The sequence below is a fragment of the Copidosoma floridanum genome, unplaced genomic scaffold (genome assembly GCF_036245765.1).
Source record: "Copidosoma floridanum isolate Cflo_tuat_1 unplaced genomic scaffold, Cflo_Japanese_pri ptg000024l, whole genome shotgun sequence".
Taxonomy (NCBI): Eukaryota; Metazoa; Arthropoda; class Insecta; order Hymenoptera; family Encyrtidae; genus Copidosoma; species Copidosoma floridanum.
The window spans coordinates 6,269,254-6,295,823 of NW_028321901.1; the positions used below are offsets into that span (position 1 = coordinate 6,269,254).

The 26,570-nt window shown below is 31.3% G+C and overlaps 1 protein-coding gene across 5 annotated transcripts in view; it reads left to right on the plus strand.

Moving 5' to 3' along the window:
• Positions 1–26,570, plus strand: part of Usp7 (Ubiquitin-specific protease 7) — a 780,393-nt gene that overhangs the window by 113,842 nt on the left and 639,981 nt on the right. For all 5 annotated transcript variants that reach the window (XM_089595056.1, XM_089595060.1, XM_089595061.1 and 2 more), the window contains one exon: positions 24,135–24,410. In XM_089595056.1, the coding sequence (XP_089451182.1) occupies positions 24,135–24,410 (276 nt within the window). The remainder of the gene's footprint in view (positions 1–24,134; positions 24,411–26,570) is intronic.

Consider the following 26,570-nt stretch of genomic DNA (forward strand, 5'->3'; position numbering starts at 1 on the left):
GTATAGGGGAATGGCAAATTAATAGTGAGGGAGAAAGAGAGGAAAGTAGAAAGTCATGTGACAAAGTGACGAATAGGGAAGGGAAAAAGTTATTAAATATGTGTGAGGAGATGGGATGGACTATAAGAAACGGAGCAACTAAAGGTGATTGGGGAGGAGAGGTAACGTTTGTGGGAGATGGAGGAAGTTCAGTGCTTGATCTGGTATTAGAGCTTAAAAGTGAACAAGATAGTTTGATAAAAGAACTGAAAATAAGTATAAAAATGGAATTCAGTCTCCTACCAATAGAGGTCAAACTACATGGGGGAGGAGGGAGGAAAATAGTGGAGATGAAAGAGAAACGGAAAGAAACAAAAAGATTAAAATGGGATGATAAGAAAAAGGATCAATATAGAAAAGAAATGACAAATAGGGGAAAGGACTCAGAAGTTGAAGGCGAAAGTATGCAAAAAGGATGGGATGCATTGGTTAGTGCAATTTGGAAGGTGGGAGAGAGAGTAGGCATGGTGAAGAAGGGCAGAACTGTGAATGGTCAGTAGAATGGGATGAGGAGGTAAAGGCTCAGAAAAAAAAGGTTTGGGGGGCTTTAAAGAAGTGGCTGGAAACCAAAGATAAAGGGGACAAGGTGGAACTAGAAAGGGAGAGAGGGGCGGTGAGGAAGTTAAGAAAAAGAAAGATGGAAGAGGAGAAACAGAGAAAATGAAAATTAGTGGACGAAAGCAGGAAAATGACAGAATTCTGGGAAGCAATAGCTCAGTTCAGATCGAGGAGGAAAAATAAAGGGGGGGAAGGTATAAAAGAGGAGGAATGGGTTACGCATTTAAAAAAAATCTTGGGTGCAGACAAGCTGAGTGATGCAGGAGTGGAGGGGGAGAGGGTGGGGTACTCTCATGAGGAATGGGAGGAACTGAATTCAGAGATATCTGAACAGGAGGTAAGAAAAGCATCGGGAAGAATGAAAAACAAAAAAGCGGCGGGGGAGGATGGGATTACGGATGAATCTCCGGTGCTGAGAAGGCTGTGATGAAAGATAAGGGCAATACGTACAAGGCTCATTTGATGACTTTAACAAGAGACATGATGCTGGAAAAACAAAACTGAATTTATCGACTGGTTTCCGAATTTCCATGTATCTTCTTACTTCTGGGAGACCCTTTACCCGGTACTTATCTCGTTGGACATTAAACCCTGATAAAAAATAGCATCCCAATTGACCCTAAACAACATTGTCGCCCACTGGTACATAAAAAAGTTTTAGAACATGTGTCAAGAAAACTTAACGACGGAATAATTAAGCCTCCGTTATTACCGTATAATTCACCTTTCTAAATTGTTCCTAAAAAATCTGCTGGCCATGGAAATTCAATATGGAGGGTTGCAATTGATTTCCGAGAATCTAATAAAAAAACCACTGGTGATACGTATCCATTGCCTAACATCGAAGATGTTATAGACCATTTAGAACGATTTATAAATTTTTCAGTTTTTGATTCAGCAAGTGGAGTCCAACAAATTTCTATGGCTGAACATGATAAGTATAAAACAGCATTTACAAGACCCCATGGACATAACCGATACAGACGAATGCCTGAAAGCTTGAAAAACCCACCTGCGAGATTCCAACGACTAATGAATCTCATATCAAGAGACTCATTAAATGTTCAAATGTTAGTGTACTTAAATGATATTATTTAGGTCAAAAGATAGAGTTGAGTTTTTGCGAGAAAAAGTAATAGTCCTTGGGCATATTGAATCTCAACGAGGAATCAAACCAGACGCCAATAAGATACGAGCCATAATAGAATTACCATAACTAAACTCTATGAAAAATATTAGATAATTTTTAGACTATTAGGATACGTTTTACGTTTTATCAATGATTTTTTTAAAATAACGAAGCCACTGTTGGATTCATGTAAAAAAAAAAAAAGAAAATTTGAAGGATCTGAAATACAAATAAAAAGTTTTCTTATACCAAAAGACAATCTTTTGTTCTTGTAGCTGTAGCTGATCATGAGCCTTTAAACTGGATACACACAAAAAATCCAGGACAGTGTTTAATTCGGTGGATTTTTAAATTTACCGACTATACATATACTTTTGAATTCAAGCTAGGATAGTTATGACGATGGGTTAGAAAAAAATAGAGGAAAAAGGGAAACAGAATTACAAAGTCAGAGAAAGAGTAGTAAGAACGTCTTTTTTAATGACTATTGAAACTAAAGCACTGTCAAAAATCTTAAAGAAGGCAGTAGAAGTAACAAAATCTAGGAGTACGACCAAATCAGAAACTCATTTACTTAATTAGCCAAGAGCCTCGGACGACCCCTTGGTTCAAACGGCAAAAATTAGTTCATAGTGTGATTGCTCAAAGGACTCGAAGAATTTCTACAGCCACAAACGTTATCTACGTCTTGACCAACTATATTAAGAAACGTCACTAAAAATACATTAAAAAATCCTAGCTCATTAAAAGTAAATTTTTTAATATAATTATCCTCAACATTACGTGCTAGTAATACGAATTCAGAAATCAACAGAATAAAACATAACAGTTTTGAAAATAAATAAATGCACCCTGATGCACCTCCTCAATTACCGATCAGGAATATAGTTAATCTTGGTGCATCGTTAAGAACAAGCATGTTTTCTAAAAATGACCCTAGTGATACTAAATAATCTTTAAGCGAAGAAACACTACTACCAGTGCATGGCCCTAGACGAAGTGGAATACGGCAAGAATTGACTAAAACGAAAGTAGACTCAAATAGTTGATTCAGACTCAAACGTGACAAATACTGAAATCTCCGTTACACCCATTTCACTTAGCGAAGGTTCAAATGAGGATGTTTTTAGAGACCAACCTAAAACTACTAGGAGTGATATTGATAACGTTACTTATCAAGAAATACAAAAGTTAACAGAAAAATTTAACCAAAGTCTTCAAGAATTTTCGAACAAATCTAACAACGATGATGAACCCAAGCAAGCTGATACTGATTTCTTATCAATAACTAGATTTCCTGATGGAGATGAGCCAGATTCCTATATTTAAGACATATTAACTGACATGGACACTTATGATCTCCATAATTTTGATGATTTTGTATAAGATAAAAGAATCGTGGATATATCACAATGTACAACAGACTTTGAACTCTTATTTGATAAAGATGAAATTTTAGGAAAATATATGACGAAAGGAAAATTATCAATTACCCCTTGTATTAAGGAGGGTAGGGAGAAAAGTTTAAAATGTAGAATCGTGCAAAAAAATGTATGCTATAGTTAAGCATATCAGGACTGCTCATGAATTTTTTTAGATTGTTCACCAGGGGAGATTTTCGAGAAAATAATTATCAAATATTGACAGCTTAATACGGTCCCTTACGAGAGAACAAGGTTAAGTTGCCTTTTAATTAAAAATTATGGCCCATTATAAATGTGTTAAATTTAAAAAAAATGTTTTTATAGATACTTCAGTACAAAAAGAAGACGCCTAACAAAAAAAATCACGACTTGCCAGACATTTAAAAAAAAAAATAATCAGTTACAGTCGTACAGTTTGAAGTTTGTCGAGTGCAGGAGGAGGTGCGTGGTAAGGGGGTACATCTGCTCGGACAGGAGGGACTCCCCGTTCCTCACCTCTTTGAATGATACTCCCAAACCTCCTTAAGGAAATTACACCCTTAAGTTCTAGTACACCGACGCATACGAGTACTTATATCATCGCAAAAAACAGGCGATTTAAAGCTGCGGACTTGGTACCAAATGACAGAAAAATCCCAGATAACTGAAATAAAAACAACAACAAATAAATAAACTTCAATAAAAATAATTCAATGAAACAAAGTACTGCATTTGATTTCATGCTACTATCAGACTTATGCCCTTTCCAACCAATTTTTGATACCATCAACAATACGGAAAAGTGTACGTTATTCTGAGTAATAGTAACAGTAGTATCTACAAACATAAAAATGTTAATAGAGCAAAGACAATTAGCAATATAATTACCATCAAATATTGCCTCACATACAAAAGTGACAAGATAGTTAATTTTATTCACAAAAATTGTTAACTAGTCTCACTTGTTTAACGATTGTTGAGATACGTACGTGCACTGAACTTCGATTATTTAAAATCAATGAGCCTACAAGTAGAGCAAGTTTTAATCAAACTCATGAAGAAAATAATATTCCATCAATCGTTATTAGTAAAACACCTACCGATTTAATAACTTAAGATAGTCTTTTAAAAGCTCTTAAATCACTCAGAAAAATAGTATTAAGATAAAATCTTAAAGCTTTTCGAGTTTTAAGAAAGGGAGATAATGTTATTCCAACTCTCAGTATAGAAATGAAAAAAATCATCCTTTTTTTCAATAATTGGAAGTGTAGCTAAAAGACTCTTCTGCTTAGTTACAGAAGACAAAATTAAGGTTATGAACCATAACATCAACAATTCGCATGTCAATAAAAAAAAAAATATATTACATTGTATTTACAAAATAGTCATATTTTTGCAGCTACATTGAAAGAACTATACAACACTACGAAACGCCATATTTTAAAACAAGTTGCTGACTTATTGACTTCAGAACAAGATTTAACTCTCGACAGATATCTGATATATTTATTAACTTATCTTAAAACAATCGAGGCTACCTTAAATCACTTTTTTCCATGAAAACCCGATTAACATTCTGAGTAATCTACAAAGGGTTCAACCGCATCCACGGTTATTTTCTCCATAAATATTTAGAACCGTAGCTAGAACGTAAAAAACCTACCAAAAAATTTAGAATTTGTAGCACTTACAAAAAGTTTATGAATTAAGCACTATAAGCAAATTAAATCTTGTGCATCAAAATTACAGAACTATGGTTTCATTTTATTTGTTACTCGTAGATCGAACTCTTTATAATCTTTATAGACTACATTTAATCAAAGTTATAAAACAGTATATGGTTATATATTCTCAGCTATGGAACCATTAAAAGAACCCTATTCTATGAACGACTGTGGAATTCTTATGCCATCATGGCCTGGAGCAAAAGTGTTCAAAGACAAGAAAATAATATTTACGCTAAAAACGGAAAGTCGATAGACTAACTTGATAGCTGATAATTCATGGTTATTTTCGACACCTAGTAACGTAAAATTGATCATCATTTGTCCTAATAAAATTGATCGACAAGAAAGAGTAAAAGGATAGGTTTTTTACAAATGAATAATGGGTGTACAAGAAAAACACTTGAACTCACCTCAACTAGTAGAGGTAGGATCATCATTCAGATGTAGTATACCTATTAAGTAGAAGTGACCTTGAAATTTGCTGTATTACATGTATAGGACACCATTGCCTTTAAAATTAATTCGAGAACTTAATTTTACTGACAAGCATAGAGAAATGAAAAACTAAATGTACAAAATGTAATAAACCAAATAAAAAAAATACGAACCCACAATATAAAGAAAAAACAAACTTGTCTTTCTATTTTAATACCTAATGTCATTGAAGCTATTGCCATTATGAATACTATATCAATAATTATCAACAAAGCAAGAAGTTTTTTTGAGAAGACTAAAAAACGTAGCGTCTCGGAAAAATTTATAAAACGCACCGCCTGACGATTGAACACAAAATCCTGAGTAAATATGAAACAAAAATTAAAAGATCAAAAACCAACTGAACTTTATTTTAAAGTTGAAGACAAAAATACCTAAATTATCCAAAACTTGGCCTACAATGAAGACACAGAGTTTGATACTCGCACATAATACACCCCAAAAGTTGGAAACAGACTTAATACTCAATAGTAATTTAATACTATTTTTGTTTCAAGCTTCAAAATGAACTCTGATAATGAAATAACAATAAAAGCTAAAGTTAACATAGATCATCCTTAACATTAAGTTATTAAACAATTAGAGAATGAAGAAAACATCAAGGAAATTCAGGTATTTCCGGATTTACATAATTATACATATCAAACTTCAACCGCGATTTACGCTACTAACTCATTTATGAAAGAGCCTAATAAAACACTCGATGAAGAGAAGGAAATTCAGACAGTTTCAGATAAGATCCACTATTCGTCAGGTAAACAAAATTCTATTTATCAACATCACCAAAATGTGATGAAATTGATATACTAAATATTGATCAAAAAAGACTAATGTGTCTTTCACCATGGGATGTAGAGAAAAAAAAGGAAAGAGACTTCTTTCACCATTTATCTCGTTTTGAAACTCTGGAATTTTGTTATGTCGTTAGAGATTGACAAGGAATACTCTCCGAAGGATATGAGACATACATGGATCCGGAAAGCACTAGTCTAGCATTCCAAAACAATTAACCCAAATGTCGCACGGGATTTTAAATGAACCGATTAAATGAAGTGCAACATACAAAATAAACACGAAATTGACTCACTTTTTATGTTAACAACAAGTTGAGTTAATAACATATCATAAACATGTCATTACATGCAAATGACAAGGTTGCGTCGGCCCAAAGGCCTTATTTGCATTTGCTTACAGTATACTTTTCTTTTAAATCGTTGACTCGGCGTTGTAGTGTTAGGTTTCACCGAGAGATATGTATAGAGTGGTGTACGCCGAGCTGGCGCTGGCTTACTGTTTGAGTTTATGTCTTATGTCATACGGTAGTAGCGTATCTTATTCGTCTACTTATCTCACGTCCTTGTAAAGGTCTTTGTCGTACGTTGACTATTTAATTTTTCCTCGATATTCAATTTATTCATCAAGGTAAGAATTATGTGTCAATCAATTAGAATATTGGATCTTGAAATGTTTCATATAATTTAGGAATTGGAATGTTTTTGAATTAAGAAAATTAATTTAATCAACAACCAACGTATCTGATGTTTGATAAATTTAGAAAAGGCAGAAATAGTTAGTTTGACAAATAGTATAAGTAATACAGTTTCAGATTCGCATTTATAATGTTTATACAATTGATAGTTTCTTTAACTTAACTTACTTCTATTCTTGATTCACTTTTTAGGCAAGTTTGCAGTGGCCTAGTTTGCTCGAGCTTTACTCACACAGCTTAGTCACCGAACTAAGTCTTACACCCGCTTAAAAGACGCAAGAGAACTCACTCTTTAACCTTTATAGTTACTTTGGAGAACTTGATGAAAGAGAAAAGGCGATATTGTTAAGTGCGAGGAGTTCTTATACTCTTGTGATTAAGGAGGACGCGTCAAGTTGTGGATCCGAATGACCAATCAGAGCTTAACCTAATTACTCTTGATTGACGCGAGTACAGTCGTGGTGTAATAATTTTGCAGTAACCGATGGTTAAAACTGCTGATCTCTCAGATTCTATATTAGGCACAAGTTGTTGTCGAAATTGTGTATGATATTTCTTGTGGACATACGTAGTAAAGAATATTTAAATTATTGATTATTCTTATTATTGGGTGTACCACGGTGAATTGATGTCGTAAAATGAGCGCTTCATAAAATTGTTGGAGGTTGCACGCGTAGTTCGAGTTTTGCGACGGTAGCACGTTTCAAAAGAAGTTAGTTATATGTCACGCGATTGTTGCTTAATGTGTCAAGATCGCTGAGCTTTGGCTTTTTATAATTAAAAAACGAAACTCTGTATTTCGAAGTAACAAATATTATGTATATGACATGGGATGTCACAAAGAAAATGAACACAACAATAGAACTTCAACCGTTAACAAGCTCCAGTCAAATCAGAAGAATACATCACTTAGTTATAAGATTTAGTTTTAAGCTTTGTAAAACAATGAACGGATTCTTATTTAGTGCAATTATCAGTATTGCGTATTGAAAGAAAAAAAAATAGGCAAAAAAAAACCTATCATTACATATCTACACTAACAGTATTTTAGAGTATTAGTTTTCTTACTAGTACTTACAACATTCAAATGAATAATAAGAGCTTAAGTTAAATATATATCGTATATTTAATTCAAAATCATTTAAAAAAAAACTATGTATCCCTATGCACTAACCCAAGCATGATTTTTATTTACTGCTCCAACATGCACACTCCGAATAAACTTAAATAGCATGATCTTACATATCCATTACATACGTACACTCTTTCTCAATAGGCACATAAAATGGTTATCAATTACACTTACACAAACACATTCATTATAGTCAATCAAGACCAGAAAATCGTCAAAGTATTGGCCGATGGACACCAACTTAGCACATTATTGCGGGGAAGTTACGGCTGACTTATGCCAAAGGTAGTTTATCTAAGGTTCAAAGGAGTCCAATTCATAGAACAGAAACCCTTAGCTATGGGTTAAGAGGTAGTGTTTCGTTCACCGCAGGAGCCAGAAATTTTGGCAAACAGCTTAGAATCAGCACCAACATTACAGTTGCTTATTGACTTACAAATTCAAAAACTTGATAACGTCATTAGTCGAATAACACCAACAAGGTCTGCAATGCACGTAATGCAAACAACACCCGAAGTTTAAAGAGAGGATGAAACAGTCTCAATATTACGATTTGTGAGATTGAACCATACTGGGACTAAGATAAACATTTTTGTTAAAAAGTTTTACAGTGTTAATTATATTGTTGAATTTTTTCAAAAATAAAAACATGTTATTTCTATTCATATAACATTTAAAAGTGCTGAGTAGACGGAAGACACAAGACGCACGATGTATATTGCGTAACTGAGCAGCCAAAAGACTTGAAGATAGAAAATACAGAAAACACAAATACCAGTACGAATATGGAGACAGACAACAGCAATGACATTATTAGTTCTAAAGATCGTAACCCACTTCGTTGGAAAGTAGTATCAAAGATACCAGCTATAATGTATCCAGATAAGTACACCCAATTGTTAATGACGTTTGGTCCTTTCAGCTATCTATACTGCCATCAGTTAGATATGGTGCGCGATGATGGGCGAAAATCATATCTAAATTTTGCTACTTATTGTGACGAAGAATTAACTGCAAGAGCTCTACAGGCTTGAAATAAATGAGGCAAAATATTCAAATAAGGATAGTCAAAAAATCCTTGACACAATGACTCATTCACCGTGTGGGTACTTACTATACCAAAACGATCTTGAAGTTGATAGTCTTTTGTGCAAAACACAAATAAATCTGAAAAAGTTTTTCCTATTAAGCAAAAAAATTGTCTAGTGAAATACAACTGGCACTATAAGTTGTGTCTTGAGACACGTTTCACAACCAACCTTGATGCCCTTAACAAATTACAACTAACGAAAGGAAAAAAGCCAAGTTGTGTGGAGAAGAGAGGGGACATTTCATAATAATTTCTATTATCTTTCCCATTGCTTAATCGTAAGTATTTCTACTTATAAGGTTAGAATCATTCTAAGAAAGGAAAGGTAAAAAGTCATAATTTTTTATGTATTCGATTGATAATGATCCACTTCCTACCTTAACCCAGATTGCTTATACATATATACCGAAGACGGCGATATTTTCACTAAAAGGAGGCTATTAAGTGATGACTTGCACAATTTTTTTTTTTTTTTCTAAATGATAAAATTTTAAAGCTCTTACAAGAGTCATCTTTAACAAAAATCGTCCCCTTACAAAGCTGACTGTGTAATTCATGGCTCTCGGAAGTATTAAGTGACAACCAAAGCTAGCCGCTTAGCCCAAATAGTATGTAGGGCAAAGAAGTTTTGATTAAATTTCTGCGGGAGGTGCATTACTTTACGCAGCGTTTTAGTCAGTAGTCTGCTGCTGCTCCTTGAGTGCAGTACTTAATTATCAAAGTACTTGCTAAAAAGTGACTTATTGTTTTTTCCTTTTCTTTATTTTCTTGTACGAGTAATTTAAAATAAATTAAAATAAAACAAGTTAAAGAAAGTAAAAGCTTTTTAAATTATCAACCCAATTTACTTGAAGATGCTAAAAGAAAGGAAAGTACGTAATTACGCATAGTTTATAAAACTTTCTCTCTTTTCTTTCATATAAACGAACTAATAGTTGGACTGTCTGCTGGTCCCACATGCTGTATAGGAGCGTGAGACTACAGTCCACAACCTTCAGTTCTAAATTGAAGGCAAGGTTAAATGATAGTCGTTATTATTTAAAAGTTAATATATTTTTTGATTCGTTATCGTGACTTTGTATACCTGTTTAGTTGACTTTAAAAACTAATCTTTTAACTTATGTGTTTAGTCTTATTTTATTCCGTTTATAGTTTAATGTTAAAGATTCTTTATTTATTAAGCTTTTGTGTCTGTTGTCACTTTTATTATTATTTTTGATAAATTTTTAAGTGTACACTGCACTTGATTCTGTATAATTTTTATCTACTTGAAAGTTATTTCCATTCATTTAACTACTTTTTTTTTAGTTACTATGACTTTTTCTCTTCTTGTACTTCTTTATTTACAAGCTTTAAGATTTCTTTTAAGTGCGTTTAGTACAGTGAGGTGAAATCTTATTAATTGTAAAACAAGTCCGATTCATCACACTGTAATAACAGTACTGGATGAATTGTTGGGTATTTGCAGTTTTTTTTTTCCAGCTTAATTGTTTTACCACCTGCGTCACAAAATCTTACATCATTTATTAGTTGGTTGTCTATAGTTCTACATTTATCGACTTATTAAAGACTATTTTTATTTGGATACCACCAATAACGTGGATGTAAGTTGAAGTGTGACATCACATTGACAAGTATATTTGCAAGCTTTAAATTCGTTATGATTTTTCTTGGGGTAAAGTCATTCATACCCTAATTGTGCCGTAACTATATCACATTTTCATAATTTTGTTGAGTACAGTAAGCCAATCCTGAAAGTAATAGCTCTGTCACACTTGATTTTTTCAAATTTTTGTTGCAATACTATCTTTTAAAATATGTTCATTTTTGGTCAACCGCTTCCTTCGTTTTGTGCTTCTGAGGGATTGTGGATGTAATACCTGAACTGATTTTACTATGTCTGTCTACTCCAGCATCTTCAATTTTTAGAATTCGTTTATCGATATTGTCTTCAGCTTTACTACTACATATTAGATGACAGGACTTAGGTAGAATTTCAACTACTGGCGTGACTGTTAGTATGGTCTCAAGAATATCAATGCAAAGTTTCAGATCTAAATGTTCCACTGTATGAGTTTTACAAGTGATTTTGTGAATAAGTATACACTACATGTTAAGTAAGTTGTCGGTGGCGATACATATTATGTGGTTAACGTAGTTTTCTGCTCCTACATTTTCTGTCGTACAGCGTATTTTTTTTACAAAATTCATTTTTCTGCAATTATCTCAAATAGCACACTTAAATCTCAAATATTTTTAAATTTTGCCGAGGTACAAGTGTAAAAAAAAGCGTCACAGAACTCAGCGTGATTGAAACTCTTAAACAGTATTATTATACAAAATTATGTGTTTATTCATTAATTTGAGTTAGGATTTGAAGCTGCCAAGTATTCGCAGTGCGAATGTAGTGGTTGAAGTAGTGGTGATGATTATCACTCTTAAAATGTATTTGTTTGGAAAAAAATCTGAAATTTTTTCTCATAGTAGGCGTGCAAAATAATACTATTCCGTGACTGATATACAATTGTCCGAGTAAAAGGTATTATAAGAGTTTAAATATCTTGGACCGATTTAAACATTTATTTTTACTGTTTTACTGTGTTTTATAAATACTTAAGATTGTAGACAAATAATTTTAACATTAATAAAAGCTTTCGTTGTAAATGCATAGGATAGAAGATCCTAAAGAGCAGTTATGATGAAAAATAGAAGAAAAAAGTACATGCAGAATGTATGAAGGTGTAAAAAGTTGCAAAAAATGAAAAACTCGGATATAAGTTTAGGGACAATGGAGGAAGGAAGTGGAATAAAATGACTAAGAGATTGAAAAACTAAAAAGGGTAGATAAAATTTATGGAATTACATAAAAGCTTGTGGTAAAAGTGAAGCAGACGACAAAAATTAAGCAAAAAATGATTTAGAAGTGACGAAGTTGAATGGAAAAGAAAAAAAATATTAAATGGCTGACCACTGTTAGCAAACGATGAATGGTCTTCGAAAGTAGTTAAAGAAAAACTGAAACGGAAAATAAAGAGTAAATGGTGCAGATTCAAATCGAAGCATTAGGTAAAAACTTAAAATAGCCCGGGTCAAGAAGGCTCCCAGAATGCCAACTACAATGAAAGAAGATGATCCAATCAAGAAAATGCCTTAGTTTTCAGCTAAGGAGAGTTGATAAGGAAAAGTTCTGACTTACTTGTTACAGAAAATAACAAAAATTACAAGAATAGTGAACACAAAGGTAGATGCTAAAATCTATATAAATTTGGATACGAAGGCAAAGGAGCAAACAATACTAAATTTTCAGAGAGAATAAGACATAAAGTCAAGTCAAGATAACAAAGAGGAAACCAAGCATCAAAAGAATGTAGTAAAGACTTGATAACCGGCTTAATGGAATTAAAAGATTTAAAAGGAGTTAGAAAGATAGTAAGGAGAAGAGAATGTCTAAAAAAAAAAAAAAATTAAATAAAGGAAAAATTTCAAGGAAGTCAGCAGTATAAGACGAGAAAAAAGTTAATAGAATAGACAAGCTATGATCTGTGAGGGCCATGATTATATGTAAATATATTTTTTGAAATTCACGATGTACTTTTACAACGTAGTTCTTATAAGTGACGTCACATATTTATGTGTGTTAATCTTTCAGGGATTCATCTTTAAGGAGGATAGGAGGCAACAAGGACTGGTAGGTACAAAGCTGGATTCGTAGTGCTCCTAACACGTATTATCATACACGTCAGTGGGAGTGTGTAAGGATGTAGTCAGATTCACAATGCCCCTGACTCATACTGCGCAACGTCCTGGGATTATTGATATTATTATGTATTAAATATCTACTCTCTTATGCTACCTTCGGTTGTGGTAATTCGCCAATGCCCCAGAATCAACTCAGTTCGTATTACCCTGAAGATCCACTGGTACACCAGATATTTCACCTAGAATATAGCTCCGATTTGCACTAGCCCGGAGATCCGCTTATTACCCAAGTAACATGAGAGAAAAGTCACTGGTGAACGGAAAAAACTAGAAGACTGCAATAGCCTCTTTGTTGCCCGTTTAGCCAGAGTAGTATATAATGTAAAAGGTGTTATATATAACGCAATAATCAGACATATAGATATGATTTCACCATTTATTGTGGTATCTAATCAAACGTACAACAGATTTTTAATGAGCAGAGCTCCCTAGCCAAAATGCCAGACTCGTTGCAAAAAAAATTTCGGTCCCTGTACTATAAACAAATCTAAGAAACACAAGTATAAAGTAAAAATCTGAAAAAACTGTTGTATACAATCAATGACTAATGATAAATGATTAAGGTTAACATTTTCAGAAATTCTTTAATCGTAAAATCAATGTTTCTTTGCATAAATTTTGCACTGGTGGTTCTTTAATTTTGAATTCGACTTTTTTCCAGTTTAGCAATAAATATTATAAAAAAGTTTTTGGCTCACCGATGGGAGGTCCATGTAGCTCGGTACTGTGTGATCTTGTTATGCGTTTACTTGAAATGTCATGCTTAAAGATGTTATGTTTTGATGTTACTCTTCATGTAAGCTATGTGGATGATATCCTTATATGTGTGCTTACTAAATATATTAACTATTTCTGAAATTTGGGACAATACTTCGTAATATAGTCAGCTGCAAAATATTAGTTTTTTACGAAAATCTATTGAAACTCAAACAAATTCTATTAGAATACGTATTTTTGGCAGTGAGCTCGTGACGATATCTCCATAAGAGCCCATGTATAACAGAAAAACTTGAAGATTTTTTTTCTCAAAAAATACAAAGCTAGTTCTTCTAAAGTTTTAAAATCTCATGTGTGGTAATAAAATAAGTGTTTCATATTTTTTTTTAATTTCTATAGAAAATGAAATATCACGATAACCCCCTTAAAAATGTAGCCGTTAAAAGAGAACGCAAAAAAAGTACAGCAAAAAAAATAATCACAGAAACTTGTAAGAAAAAGAGGATTTAAATTTTCATAAAAATGTAAAAAAAAGAAAATAAAAGCGTAACTGCAGCAAAAAAATTAAATATGCGTATACGCAAGGAAAGAAGATGATCAATAAGATAAAATGAATTTCCAAATTACGTATTAAAAAATAAGAAAAGAAAACTGGAAAAAAAAATTAAGAAGATTTAGAAAAAAAAGAGGAGATTTAAAAAAAAAATTAAGAATGACAATGAATAAAATGTAAATAGAAAGGGACCAAAGAAAAAAATAAAATCATACAGGAAGCAAAAAATTGTTATTTTATTAACAAAAACAAGAATAAATAAAAACTGGTGCAAAAAAACAAAAGATCCAAAGAATACAACATGGTAAAATGAAGTTTCAAAGTTCATTTGCAGGCTACAAACAAAAAATTAAGAATAAAAAATTCGATTTAGAAAGGAAAATAAAGAAAGGATTTCACTTTAAAATCTTATGGTGAGAAAATACGTGTAGTTATAGTAAAATAATGAAAAAAAGCAAAACCATACGAAAGTATATGGAATGCAGAAAAATTGAGCAAAGATTAATGTAGAAAATAGATTACAAGGTTAAGAGTGATAAAAACACCAGAGAAGCTGTCACAAACAATTCACAAAAAATTTGAAAAAAGAAGATAAAGCTACACGAAAATTACGAAGGAACGTTTAGGATAGAGAAAAAATACCACATCAATAAAGAAGCAAGATGTCTGTTAAAAAAGTTTACCCAACGTTTGGCTATTAAAAAACACTGACAATACTAACTCTACTGATGTAGCTATATAGCCAGAGAAGTGAGGAAAAACGATGGTTGGTTTATGCACAAGATGATACAAAGCAAATTTTGTTCGTTTGTATGCAAGAAACAACTCAGTAAAATTGATTCTAAATTGGAAGTTTGGAACAGTGTCAAATTAACGACATAATGTGCAAAAATTGCATTCTTGATTTTTTTTTTTTATTTTATAAGTATTAGGAATTGGAAAAAATTTAGACTTGTTAAATTGAATTTGGTGAATCATTCATAGACTTATTAAAAAATAGTGTCAAACATTACGAAATTTTAAATAATTTTCATTTAGACCATTAAGGTCTTATGTACTTGAAAATTTGTAAAAATATGTATTTCAACTTATTGAATGTATCATTAAACTTTTGTAAAAAAATATTAATTTTCTTACGAGAAGTCACAGTGGCTTATGAAAAAAGCATTCAATGTCTAATGGCTTTGAAAAAGTTGCAGTCGGGAAAAATGATCGATTAAGAGCTCTTTTCTTTCATCAAGACCTATTTTTACGATGAAGCTATAGGCATAGGGGTCGTCCATAAAGGACGACGTCTAGCCGAAGGGGCGGGAGGGGGGGATGGTTATCGAGTTGTGACAATATTGGACAATGATAGAAAGGGGGTCAGGACTCTATTGACGTTCTGAGATAATAAACTATAAAAAAAATTTATTAGCAGGTACCGCTATATTATATTACATTAAAAACATAATAAATTTGAAATACTCCGTTTGTAAACGTGTAGGTTCCACGTCATTTATTCATTATGGAAAAAACCGAGACGTGTGGCGCTGCAAGTTGTATAACAGCGAAAGAGCGCCAATCAGAAGCGGTGGTGCATCTACATGGCACGTGCTCTCTCGCTATACTTAAACATCAGCAAAAGCGAAAATCAGAAGAATAGTTCTATATAGGTATAGAATGTGGGTTGGCAACGCAAGACGCAATGCTAACGCGACGTCGTTTTCATATTTCATCGCTCCCCCCCCCCCCCCCCGTGTTTGCAGCCTAACAATCGTCACGTGTCGTGGCCCGCTTTATGAGTCATTTGTTTGGAGCACAATACAGTACCTTTCATACTCGTTGCTATTATCCCGTTAAAATCAAGAAATGTTGAAAAAAAGCTATGACTTATTTTGTTTCTTAAGTATCGATGTGTTACGTATATATTCATGTAGTATTTAATAGATTGAAAATGAAAAATACAAAACAACACGTCAAAACTGTGAATCGCAGAGATCTATACCGCAAGTTGTGGGAAATGTACAAATCGGCATTTCCAAACAAACCAAAAATTGCTCTCTAATCTGAATCCAATTCTAAGTGGGCCGAATTGAAAGCAAATGGCTTGGATGATATTTCTTTACAAAACGAAGTGTTAAACAAAATTCGTTGCTTACAACAAAAAGCAGCGATAAATAAGTCATCCAACCTCTTCAAGTTCTTTAAAAGCGCACCGAAACACACGGACTGTAATACAACGGAGTGTATTTCTTCAATAAATAGTGAATCTGTTGTTTCTCCTAAAGTATGTGTTAAAGAGTCCCGCGAGCAAACAAGTAAACCGTATGATACAGTTGAGTTGGATGGAACCAAAATTGCTGAAAAGAAAACAACGCTAGCTACACCTTCCCAAGACAAATCAAAAACGCCCATCTCGAAATTACAAGCTCAAATTTCATCACTTGTTGGTGTCGGTTAAGGAGGTTGGTTAAGGATATCGGTTTTAGCAGCAAAGAAACAGGCGAACAAATATTTAGTATAAAAAAAAAAACTGATCAAACAAGAAAAGGATTTGAAAAGAACAATCGGTGATGCGATAAGAAAGAAGAAAAACTGCCGACAACAAAATCAAAAATTAAAAAAAATTTTCGAAAAATATTCCGATGTAAAAAAAGATTTGAAATACAGGGAGTCCGTCATTGGGAAACCACGACCGGAAGTAGATCAACCATAGCTTTTGATATTAATTATCGATTTAGCTACACAAGGTGGGGCTACTGATTAACGACGACGAAGTGAATGTAAGTAATATCAGATTATAGATCAAAATACATAGAATTATAAAAATAAAACTTTAAATTTCTCATAAAATTTTTTGTTTCAACTTGAAAAATTTCAATAAGTAATATTTTTCTTTTGTTAAATTTTGTTTGAATTAATTCAAATTTTAAATTTTTGAAACTACATTTTTATTATTTTCATTAAAAGTACAAAAATAAGTTTTTATGTTTTTTGCTTGAAAATTAAAATGAATTCTAATTATTTCAGTAATACGAGGATGTTAGACACTAAATTAGCTGTTAAAAGCTCTCGAAGATAATGGATTCAAAATTTCTAGAAGTAGTTTGTATCTTTGACTTATCCCTAGACATTGTACTATACAAAAAGGCTTGAGAATGGTGCACGTAAAACTTAAAAATGGTGCACGTAAAACTTTGTCGTCCAGAAGCTGACCAACATTTTAAACACGTAGACGGATATTTTTGCCACGCGATACTTTCTGCTTTAGAAACGCTAGCATCAGTTCTCGGTCCCGAATAAGTTATATTCCTATCTCAAGATGATACGTCGAGAGTGCCCATAGGGATTACCACAGCAAAAAGTCAAGCTCCAATGCTTATGCATTTGCAATATAAAATATCACTTTCCGATCATGACTGGATTGTAGCTGAACGTCATAAGTTAATTCTATCTGTTTACGCTGGTATATTTAGAAATGCAGATAACAATGGCTTCTCAGGGTCTGTTTCTTACTCAGGTTCAACGTATATTGCTATCAGAAGCGGTAAGCATTGTTCATCTGCAACTGAATCCCACGCATCGGATCTCGAATGAGTATTACAATTAGATAGTTTTGCTTAGATAGCATCACAGTTTTAATTTAGATGCGCTCTTTATTGCAACAAATACCCCCGGTCGTAGTGCATACAACAGAGTAAAGAGAAGAATGTCACTGCTTAGTAATGAGTTAACTGGTGTAATATTGCCCTATGATCATTTTGGAACACATCTTGACAGTAGCAAAAAAACTAAAGACGTAAATTTAGAGCTAAAAAATTTTGCTTTCGCAGGCGAAGTTCTTGTTGAGATTCGGAACAAAGTTATAATTGACGAACATCCCGTTCAAGCAGAATATATCAAACCAAATGCTTATTTATCAGTAGACGCACCAGACGTAGTATTACAGCAAACACGTTAAAGAATCTCAATATTTCTTGCAGATAGTGAAATGTGAAAATGAAAGTTCTTACAGTGTATGGCGTAGGGGTTTAAAACCACTCTTTAAATTTAGTTTTTTTTCTCCTCCCGTGCCTGTCAAACAATCATCCACAGCTCTGCATGTCCCATCATTCAATGAAAATATTAAAAAATTTGGTCCACTCCTTCTCCGTCTCACCTTGGGTGTTCAACCAGATGATTAGGGTTTCATGCAGATCCCTTATGATCTGTATTGTCTGTCAGTTCAATCACAACTCAAAAATAGGATGTGTGCAATATGCGGACTTTATCATGCTTCCATACAGTCTCTAAATGCTCACAAAAAAATACACAAAAAAGAAACGGAGAGTAAAAAAATTAAACCAAAGAATATTATAAGTATTAAGAAAATAGAATTGCTATCTGCAGTAAAAGATGAAAAGTCGAGGACCGAAACTCTCAAACGGGCCGAAGAAGAGGATTTGTCATGTGAAAATGTACTTATTGTTAACGATGAAATTATTTGTGGTATTAAAAATAATTGGCCAGTAATAGAAAACATTGATAATTGGTTGTTCAATCCTTTGACTGCAAATTATTAATGAAAAAATGTATTAAAATTAAATGTAAAGTGTTCAAAACATATCGATTAATAAATAAATAAATAAATAAAGTTTTTTATTTGATTTTCATATATGCTGATTCTCAAAATAAGTACATATTTTAATAAATATTATTTGAAAAAATTAAATATAAAATATAGTAATTTACAACAAACCATTTCTTGGATGATTTTATTTTCTTTGATAAATTTTTTTCTCGAAATTTGGGGGGGTTTAAATTTGTGGCGTCTTTATAATAGAGGTGTCATTAAAATGTGACTTTGCGTGACCCCAGGACCACTTGATTACGAGATATTGGAAAAAATGTATCTTTAAAATGTTTTTTGGATACCATTTTGATGGTCTTGCAATAAATAATTGACTACGTTTATAGCTTCATCGTGAAAAATAGATTTCGATGGAAGAAAAGAGCTCTTGATCGATCATTTTTGTCGAACTTAATTTTTACAGAATCACTTAATATTTAATGTTTTCTTAATAAACAATTATGATCTTTCTTAAACAAATAATTATTATTTTATAAGAATTCAATGGTATATTTAGTACCATAAAAGACATATTTCCACGAATTTTCAAGTTCGTAAGACTAAAACTTGATTAAACAGATACGAAAATAATAACATACAAGTAAATTTATACATTCTGTTGTAGTTAAAAAATATTAGAATTCTTGAACTATATAAAAAAAAAATTATAACAATAAAAGATAAACCCATTGTTGTATGTGATTTTAGTGAAAATTATGGATTTGTATTAATAATTTAAATTGAATTAATGATCTAGCAATTATACTTCTATTCTTAATTTCTTATAAAGATAATAAAGATAAAGCAAAAGTCAAAAGTTCGTTTCCATTTCTAAATTCTTACATCATTACATCATATCATCGTTGCTGTTTATCTCTTTCAAAAACTAGTAAATACTAAAATAAAATTTGTCAACTATTGATAAAATAATACATTTTTCTCAATAGTGTGCAAAAAAAGGTGTCTAACGCTCTGTTTTCAGTGTGACAAATCGATTTTCATCTTTCGGGTGCGGTGCTTTGTACCCTAGGGCACACTTCTCACCCACTAATTATTTTCCGCCTACAGGTGGGAATGAACATTCTGGTTCTGCCAGGCTTTAAGTTCGCTTGCGCCCTGAGGTGGAAAGTAATAAGCAGTCGGACAGTACACCTATGGTACAAAAAATGTTGGTTTCACTTCGGACTCAAGCATACAACAACTACTATTTGGGTGTGCAAGTTGTTTTTTCTGCCCTTTGTGAAACATACACTATGCTCACATAGTGTAGCTTTTACCGTACAGGGTATTGCAAAGGATTGCAGCAAAGGTTTTTGTCCCATATTGTGTGGTAAAGATTTTTATCGCACAGTATGTAGCAAAAGTTTCACCATACATTGAGAAAGATTTTGCTACATGCTGGTTATCAAAATTCGTGCTACGCAATCGTGTGCTTAATTGGCACTCGTTACCCTAAACTCTGACCACTTGTACAAGGTAATCACCACTCGTGCGGGAAATCGTCTTTTCCACACTTGTTACGTAAATAAATATTTTGGACAATGCAAGCGCATAATATAAAAAAAAAAAAAATTTTTTTTAATTATCTATTATTTACAAGATTTCAGTATAGCTACCAAATGTCATTTTTTCCAACGTTTCACGGCAAGGGACCACATGATGGAACAGGTGGAACGTTAAATCGGCTTGCTGTTAGAGCTAGTCTTCTGAATATATGAAAGTATGAATAGTCTTATTCGACCATTTCAAGAATTATTATTTACTCAGGCCACAGAGGTTTGCATAACTTAATATGTCACTATTCGAAAAATAATGAGTATGAAAAAGAAGAACCAATGTTTTTAGCACATTTTCAAAAGTATCTAACTATGAAAGCCAATTGACAATTTTATAACATGATTCCAATTTTTCTCCAGAACTAGAAGCTGAACAATTTTTATTTGATGATAAAAAAATTATTGTAAAAATTTTTGAATAACCATTCAGATGTATATATATTCGGAGGGAATCAGACATTTGAAAATAAGGTACATATTAGGCAGTAATGAATAAGGCTACTGGTTGAAAATAGAAATAAATATGTCTTTTTGTATGTTAACACGTTATTATTTTTCAATTATTATTTAAGTATCGTTTGCTAATAATCGTTGAAACGTAAGGGCGATAGTTAAAAATTTATTTCGACATTTTAATAATCATAGTAATACAAAGTTTTTCAGAAATTTTACAGAAATTACTTTTTTCTCAAAGTTCACTTTTTCATCTTTGAAACAGAAAAAAAATTCTATCGCTTTAAAAAACTGCAGTTATGAATTTTTGAAAATGAGTCCAAAGCACAAACTACGAAAATCTCAAACTTTAAATCCTGTTAATTGAAAAAAAATAAAATTCCTCGAATATATATCATTTTTCTTTTGATATAGAACCAGTAAGAAAAATTTCAGCTCAATAAAAAATTTTTCAGTCAGAATAATTTTTTATTTGTAAAAGAATACCCGTACAACAGATATTAGTTTGATGTTAGTTACCAATTTTTTCAATCTGTTGTTAATAGGGTATTGATTCTCAGAATTTTTTTTTACAATAATCGATTTGATTTTGTATTAGAGCCTGGTAAAATAAACAAAATGATTTAAAACAATTACATAAATTTTATTAGAATTATATTCTTTATTCTATATCCAATTTACCGATTTTACTTTTACTACAGTTAGCGCGGGAGACCGTATAATCGTTTTGGGTATATTTTTGGAACCTTAACGATTTTGAACGATACAATAATTTTTAATAAAAATCTAAAAATTTTAAATTAGATACTTCTTATGCGGATCATTAATCACGTGCAACGATTTTTGTCTAACATTAAAAATCACAAAATAATTATTAATTTAAAATCACATGTGGCTGCCTGATCTTCACTGTATGTCGAGATTAAATTTTAAAAGTAGATTGTATAAAGGATACCGAAACTTAAATATGGAAGAGAAAAAAAATTTTTGGGCATCTCTACTTTGGGCATTTTTTTTAACATTCAGACGTTTATTGCACCCTTAGTAGGAAAAATAGAGTTCGCCCTTTGTGCGCATCCTACCAGGGCAAGTACAAGAAGTCTCTAGGGCTTTACTTCGCAGGTCCCTTGGCCCTGGTGTTTGTCCTGGTACAAAAACTACTGTTTCAATATTGACTCAGATTTTTCATAAATTTAGTTTTCGAAATGTTTTGTATTCTACCGTATTGCAACTGATTTTACTTGACAGAGTAAATTTTTACACAAAATTTAAAAAAAAAGTTGCAATAGTGTGTTTTTTAAAAATAGTTATTAACAATCCAGTGTTTATTACGACCGTTTGATTTTTAACTGTTTTTGAAAAAAAATTTTTTGTACCTTTGCAGGGTATTTTCAGTTAATTTATTTAAGTGAACAATTTCTACAAACATTGCATATCATAAAAAAAAAAAAATTTACTTTAATTAAACATTTCAACGTACTACACTGTTCTCTGATCAGTGGGTCGCATGCAAAAAAAACTCATATTGTTTTATAATATCTTAGTATTATGAGGTAACACATCTTGTTACAAAATTTTTTACAAAGTAAGTGAATCTAAAACGAACATGTCGAATCATTCATAATATTATGTAAAATAAACGTCCAAATCTTCAACGATATTTTTTATTTTTATTTTATTCTTTTTCGTGTTGGAATGTAGACACTGTTGCTACCAGTGATGTCATGTATGCCTGCGTATAAATTATAATCGAAATCGTTCTTTACCACGTCACCATTAACAATTTCAACTGCCTTGTGTTCTGATTACGTCCTCATCCTCATCTTTACTTATAGATATCGATGTTTTATTATAGAAATTTAAAAATTTCTACTACTCTATTCTTATTTTGTACTCATAGAAAACCTTTATTTGGGGTGTTCTTATTAAGGTTGTATTATTTTAAACAGGGCTACTTCCTGTTACTATATTGCAGCTGCTTATTCATGATACAGTTTTAAAAAAATGGCTTATAAATGCAAAAGTGGTTATTTAAATAGAATTATTAAATTTTTATGTAATTCCGTTATTATACCTATCGGAATTTTAACATGAATATAAAATTTTTTAATTGAAAATAACGAAAAAACACGCTACAAAACGCTTTTTCAGCCTTTTTAAAACATTTTTTGCTAGTTACTGTATCATGACAATACTATTTTAAATATTATTTCTGAAATTAATTAATGCAAAAAGTGGATTGGTAGAAGTTGCGTAATTTTTATATGAAACGGTTTGTCTAAAAATATGATGTAAAAAAATTGCATGGCTGAAAACAATATTTTTACCAATTTTAAACGATTTTTATCAATCAAGTCATGAGAAAGCACTTCAAAGAAAAATCAACATGACAAAAAAATTTTGTTTTAATGAGCTGTGCAACTTTTGCATTCAAACTTAAATTTATTTTTATAGCAGGCCAAAAACGTGTTTCTCACTGTTTGAATATTGATTGTTTTTATAATAAAGAATGTGTAAGACAAAGAGTTATATTTTAAAATAATGACAATTTTTTTTTTCTGTGTAAAACTTGCCCAAATTGAAACAATCAGCTTAGAAATTCAATTTCAAGCTACCTACAAAATTTCAGTCTATATGAATCAATTATTTGAATTAATCGAAACACTTTATTATCTACATACATACATTCATACATGCACGATGTGACTAAATCAAATCATCGTTCTACTAGATTTAAAATTTGTTTTACATTGAAAATCAATGGTTTATAAGTGGCTGTACTTTTTGCTCTGATAAAATTATAAGACACTTTCTTACATTGGTCAAGCCTAAAAAATATGCTGTGCTGCGTAAAAGAAGTGATTATAATTGAAATAATTTTGAGTATGGAAATAACATCTTATCGATAGACTACAAAACGTTTTGAGTAATATAATTTTTTAATAGATGTAACAATGTATTATCAATAGATTATAAAACATTTTATTTTGTGCTTACTTATACTAAGGTACTGACCCTAATTATTCATAAAAAAATCTTCGTGTACTTTTCGCAAGGTTATTAATTTTTTGACTTGTCAAAGTTTAAATAAGTTTCTCCAACCTTCGGTACTATAAATATTATTGCTTCAAGATAAATGAGATTTTCCAAATATCTTTACTCAAAATAAAAAATTAATATGCAGTTTATATTTGCATCTTTTTCCAAAAAATATATTGTTGTTATCCGTTGCAAGTTTTTATTGAAGACTTGTATACTTTTTTTATGTTATTAATTTTGGTATGGTGTAGTATACAGAAGTCAGTACATTAATCTCAGAAGTTTTGATAACAAATGTGTAAAGACTCTTATGTATATTTAAAATTAGAAATATATCAACATAGAAATTTTTTATGCATAATCTTTGTTGAAAAAGGATTATACATAAATCAATCACTTTACAGATGAGGCCAGAAATGAAGCGACCTTTCGATACACTGTTGAAAGTGTATCAAAAATGAAGGATTCCCAATTATCCCCACCGTGTTTTGTCCGTAATTTACCTTGGAAGATAATGGTTATGCCACGATCAAGCCAAACACAAGAGCGACAACCACAAAGGTCGCTGGGATTTTTTTTGCAATGTAACGGAGAAAGCGAATCTTCATCTTGGAGTTGCTATGCAGTTGCTGAACTCCGTCTCCTTTCTTGTAAGGAAGGACAAGATCCTTTTAATCGAAGTAAGTGGAATTTTTCTATTACAAAAATACAACGTGTTTAAAAGTAAAATTTTAAATTTGTTATTAAATTTATCACCTCAGTTTTTTTTTATTAATTATTTAATGCTTAACAAAATTCATAATTATCCATGCACTTCTTTCAATATTATTTAAAATTTATAATCAATGGCGATACTTTTTAGTATTATCTTCTGTAAACGTGCATAAAAAATAATGCATTATTTATTAATTAATACTAATATACCTCAAAAATTTAACGTTTATTAAAACGGTAACTATATATTATTGTGTAACCTTTACTTACAGTTGAGTCTTAATTTTCTGATCTGGATAAAACTTATTAAAATAAGAAACATAAGGCAAAAGAGCTTGATGCTTTCATTTTTGAAAGATTAAAAAAGTAAATTATAGTTTTATTTTCTAACGAACTTTAATGTCCTTATCTGATGTGTATTGAGATGGTAATAAAAAAATTTAAAAAAAAAACAAAATAAAAACTTTTAATACTAATTAGGTTGACACCCAGTAATCTTGACAATTTTTAATTATTTGAACCTGAGAAAAGGGAGCAAATGTTATGTAGCAAATGTTTTTTTGTTGTAAATTTCAATTTTATTACTCTATTACACGTGATAAGAATTTTAAGATATGTGAGGCTAAAAATTTTAAAATTAACATTTTTGATCATTTTGTATTCATCATTGGTCTCAAGACCTGTGGGACAAGCAAAAAGTATCCTTAGATATGAAAATCGGATAAGGTAAAGTACCCAGTTGTTAGACGCTTTTAATAGTCGTAATTTTATTTGCTGATTTATAAAAAACTAACAAAAAATGATGTTCCAAAAAACATTGCATGAATAATTTAAAATTTTTTTTTTTTCATTAAAAAAAAAATTGACAATATCAGCTTAATAAATAAAGAAAAAATTAATATCAAAGAAAAATCATCAAGACCCAGTATCTGAACGCCTGTGTCCAGGTACTGGGACGAACATGAGACTTGGGATCAGTAGTTGGATATCCATGTTATTTAAATAAAAAGGAGGTTAGGATGTACCTAATTTCAAAATGCTTTCTCACATCTTTCAACTACTTGATGATGATAATATTTTTCACTACATGGTATAGTTTCTGGTTATCATTCAACTTCATTTTAGTTTTGAACAGTAGAAACATTAACATATTATACGTAGTAATAATCAATAATTTTAAGTGTTTTTTATTGTCCAAGTAATAGGTTATAGGAAAAATCTTATGTTATCGAATGGAAGCTATGCTTGGACAGAGTTATTTATATTCTTCGATGTGTTTAACTCTGATAAACATCAAAAAAAATTATAATAATATATATTTTGCAACGTAAATTTAGTTGGAAAATAACTTAAACATTCTATGCCCAACTATAAATTATAATTTTTAGCGATTTTTTCCGTGTCCAAGTACTGAGTATAAAAACACTCCTATTTTATTAAAGGGATCTATTATTGGACAGCAAGCTTACATACTTAGCATTTAAAACATATTTTTTCACTTGAAAACGAAAAAGAATTTTAAAGATAATTTTTTTTATCAGGCATTTTTATGCATTGATAAATTATAAATAAATTTGTTTTTCCTATTCGAAAACGTCTTCTATTCGAAAATGTAAATTATATTAGACTGTCCAACTACTACTGCTATTTTTATTTCTGTCCAACTACTGGGTTCTTTACCTTATGCACATAGGAAATATTTAAATTAGTGCTTTCTTAAACTTTAAACTAAGAGAAAAACAAGTCTTGGATCCAAAACATTTTTCTATAGTCAGAGATTCTATAAACTGTTCTTAAAAATTTTTTTTCTTTACATTTTTATTGCTAGAATCACAAAAAAATTACCAGTTACAGATATGTGATAGCTTATCTGAAATTTTGATGGAAAAAATACGAATTCAAAAGCAAGTCATTAGTAAAAAAAAAATTATTTTAACTTAACGCAATGCCAAACATTAAATCTGGTAAAACAGGAAAAAGTACTTCGTAACCCTTATTTTAATGAAGTTTTTGATGGTAAAGTACAGTGAAAAAATTTTGAAGTGTTACACTAAAAGTTTTTGAAATGAAAAACTTCAAGTAACTACGGTAGTGATAGTGCTTAAAATCTGTAGAGTAACACCACA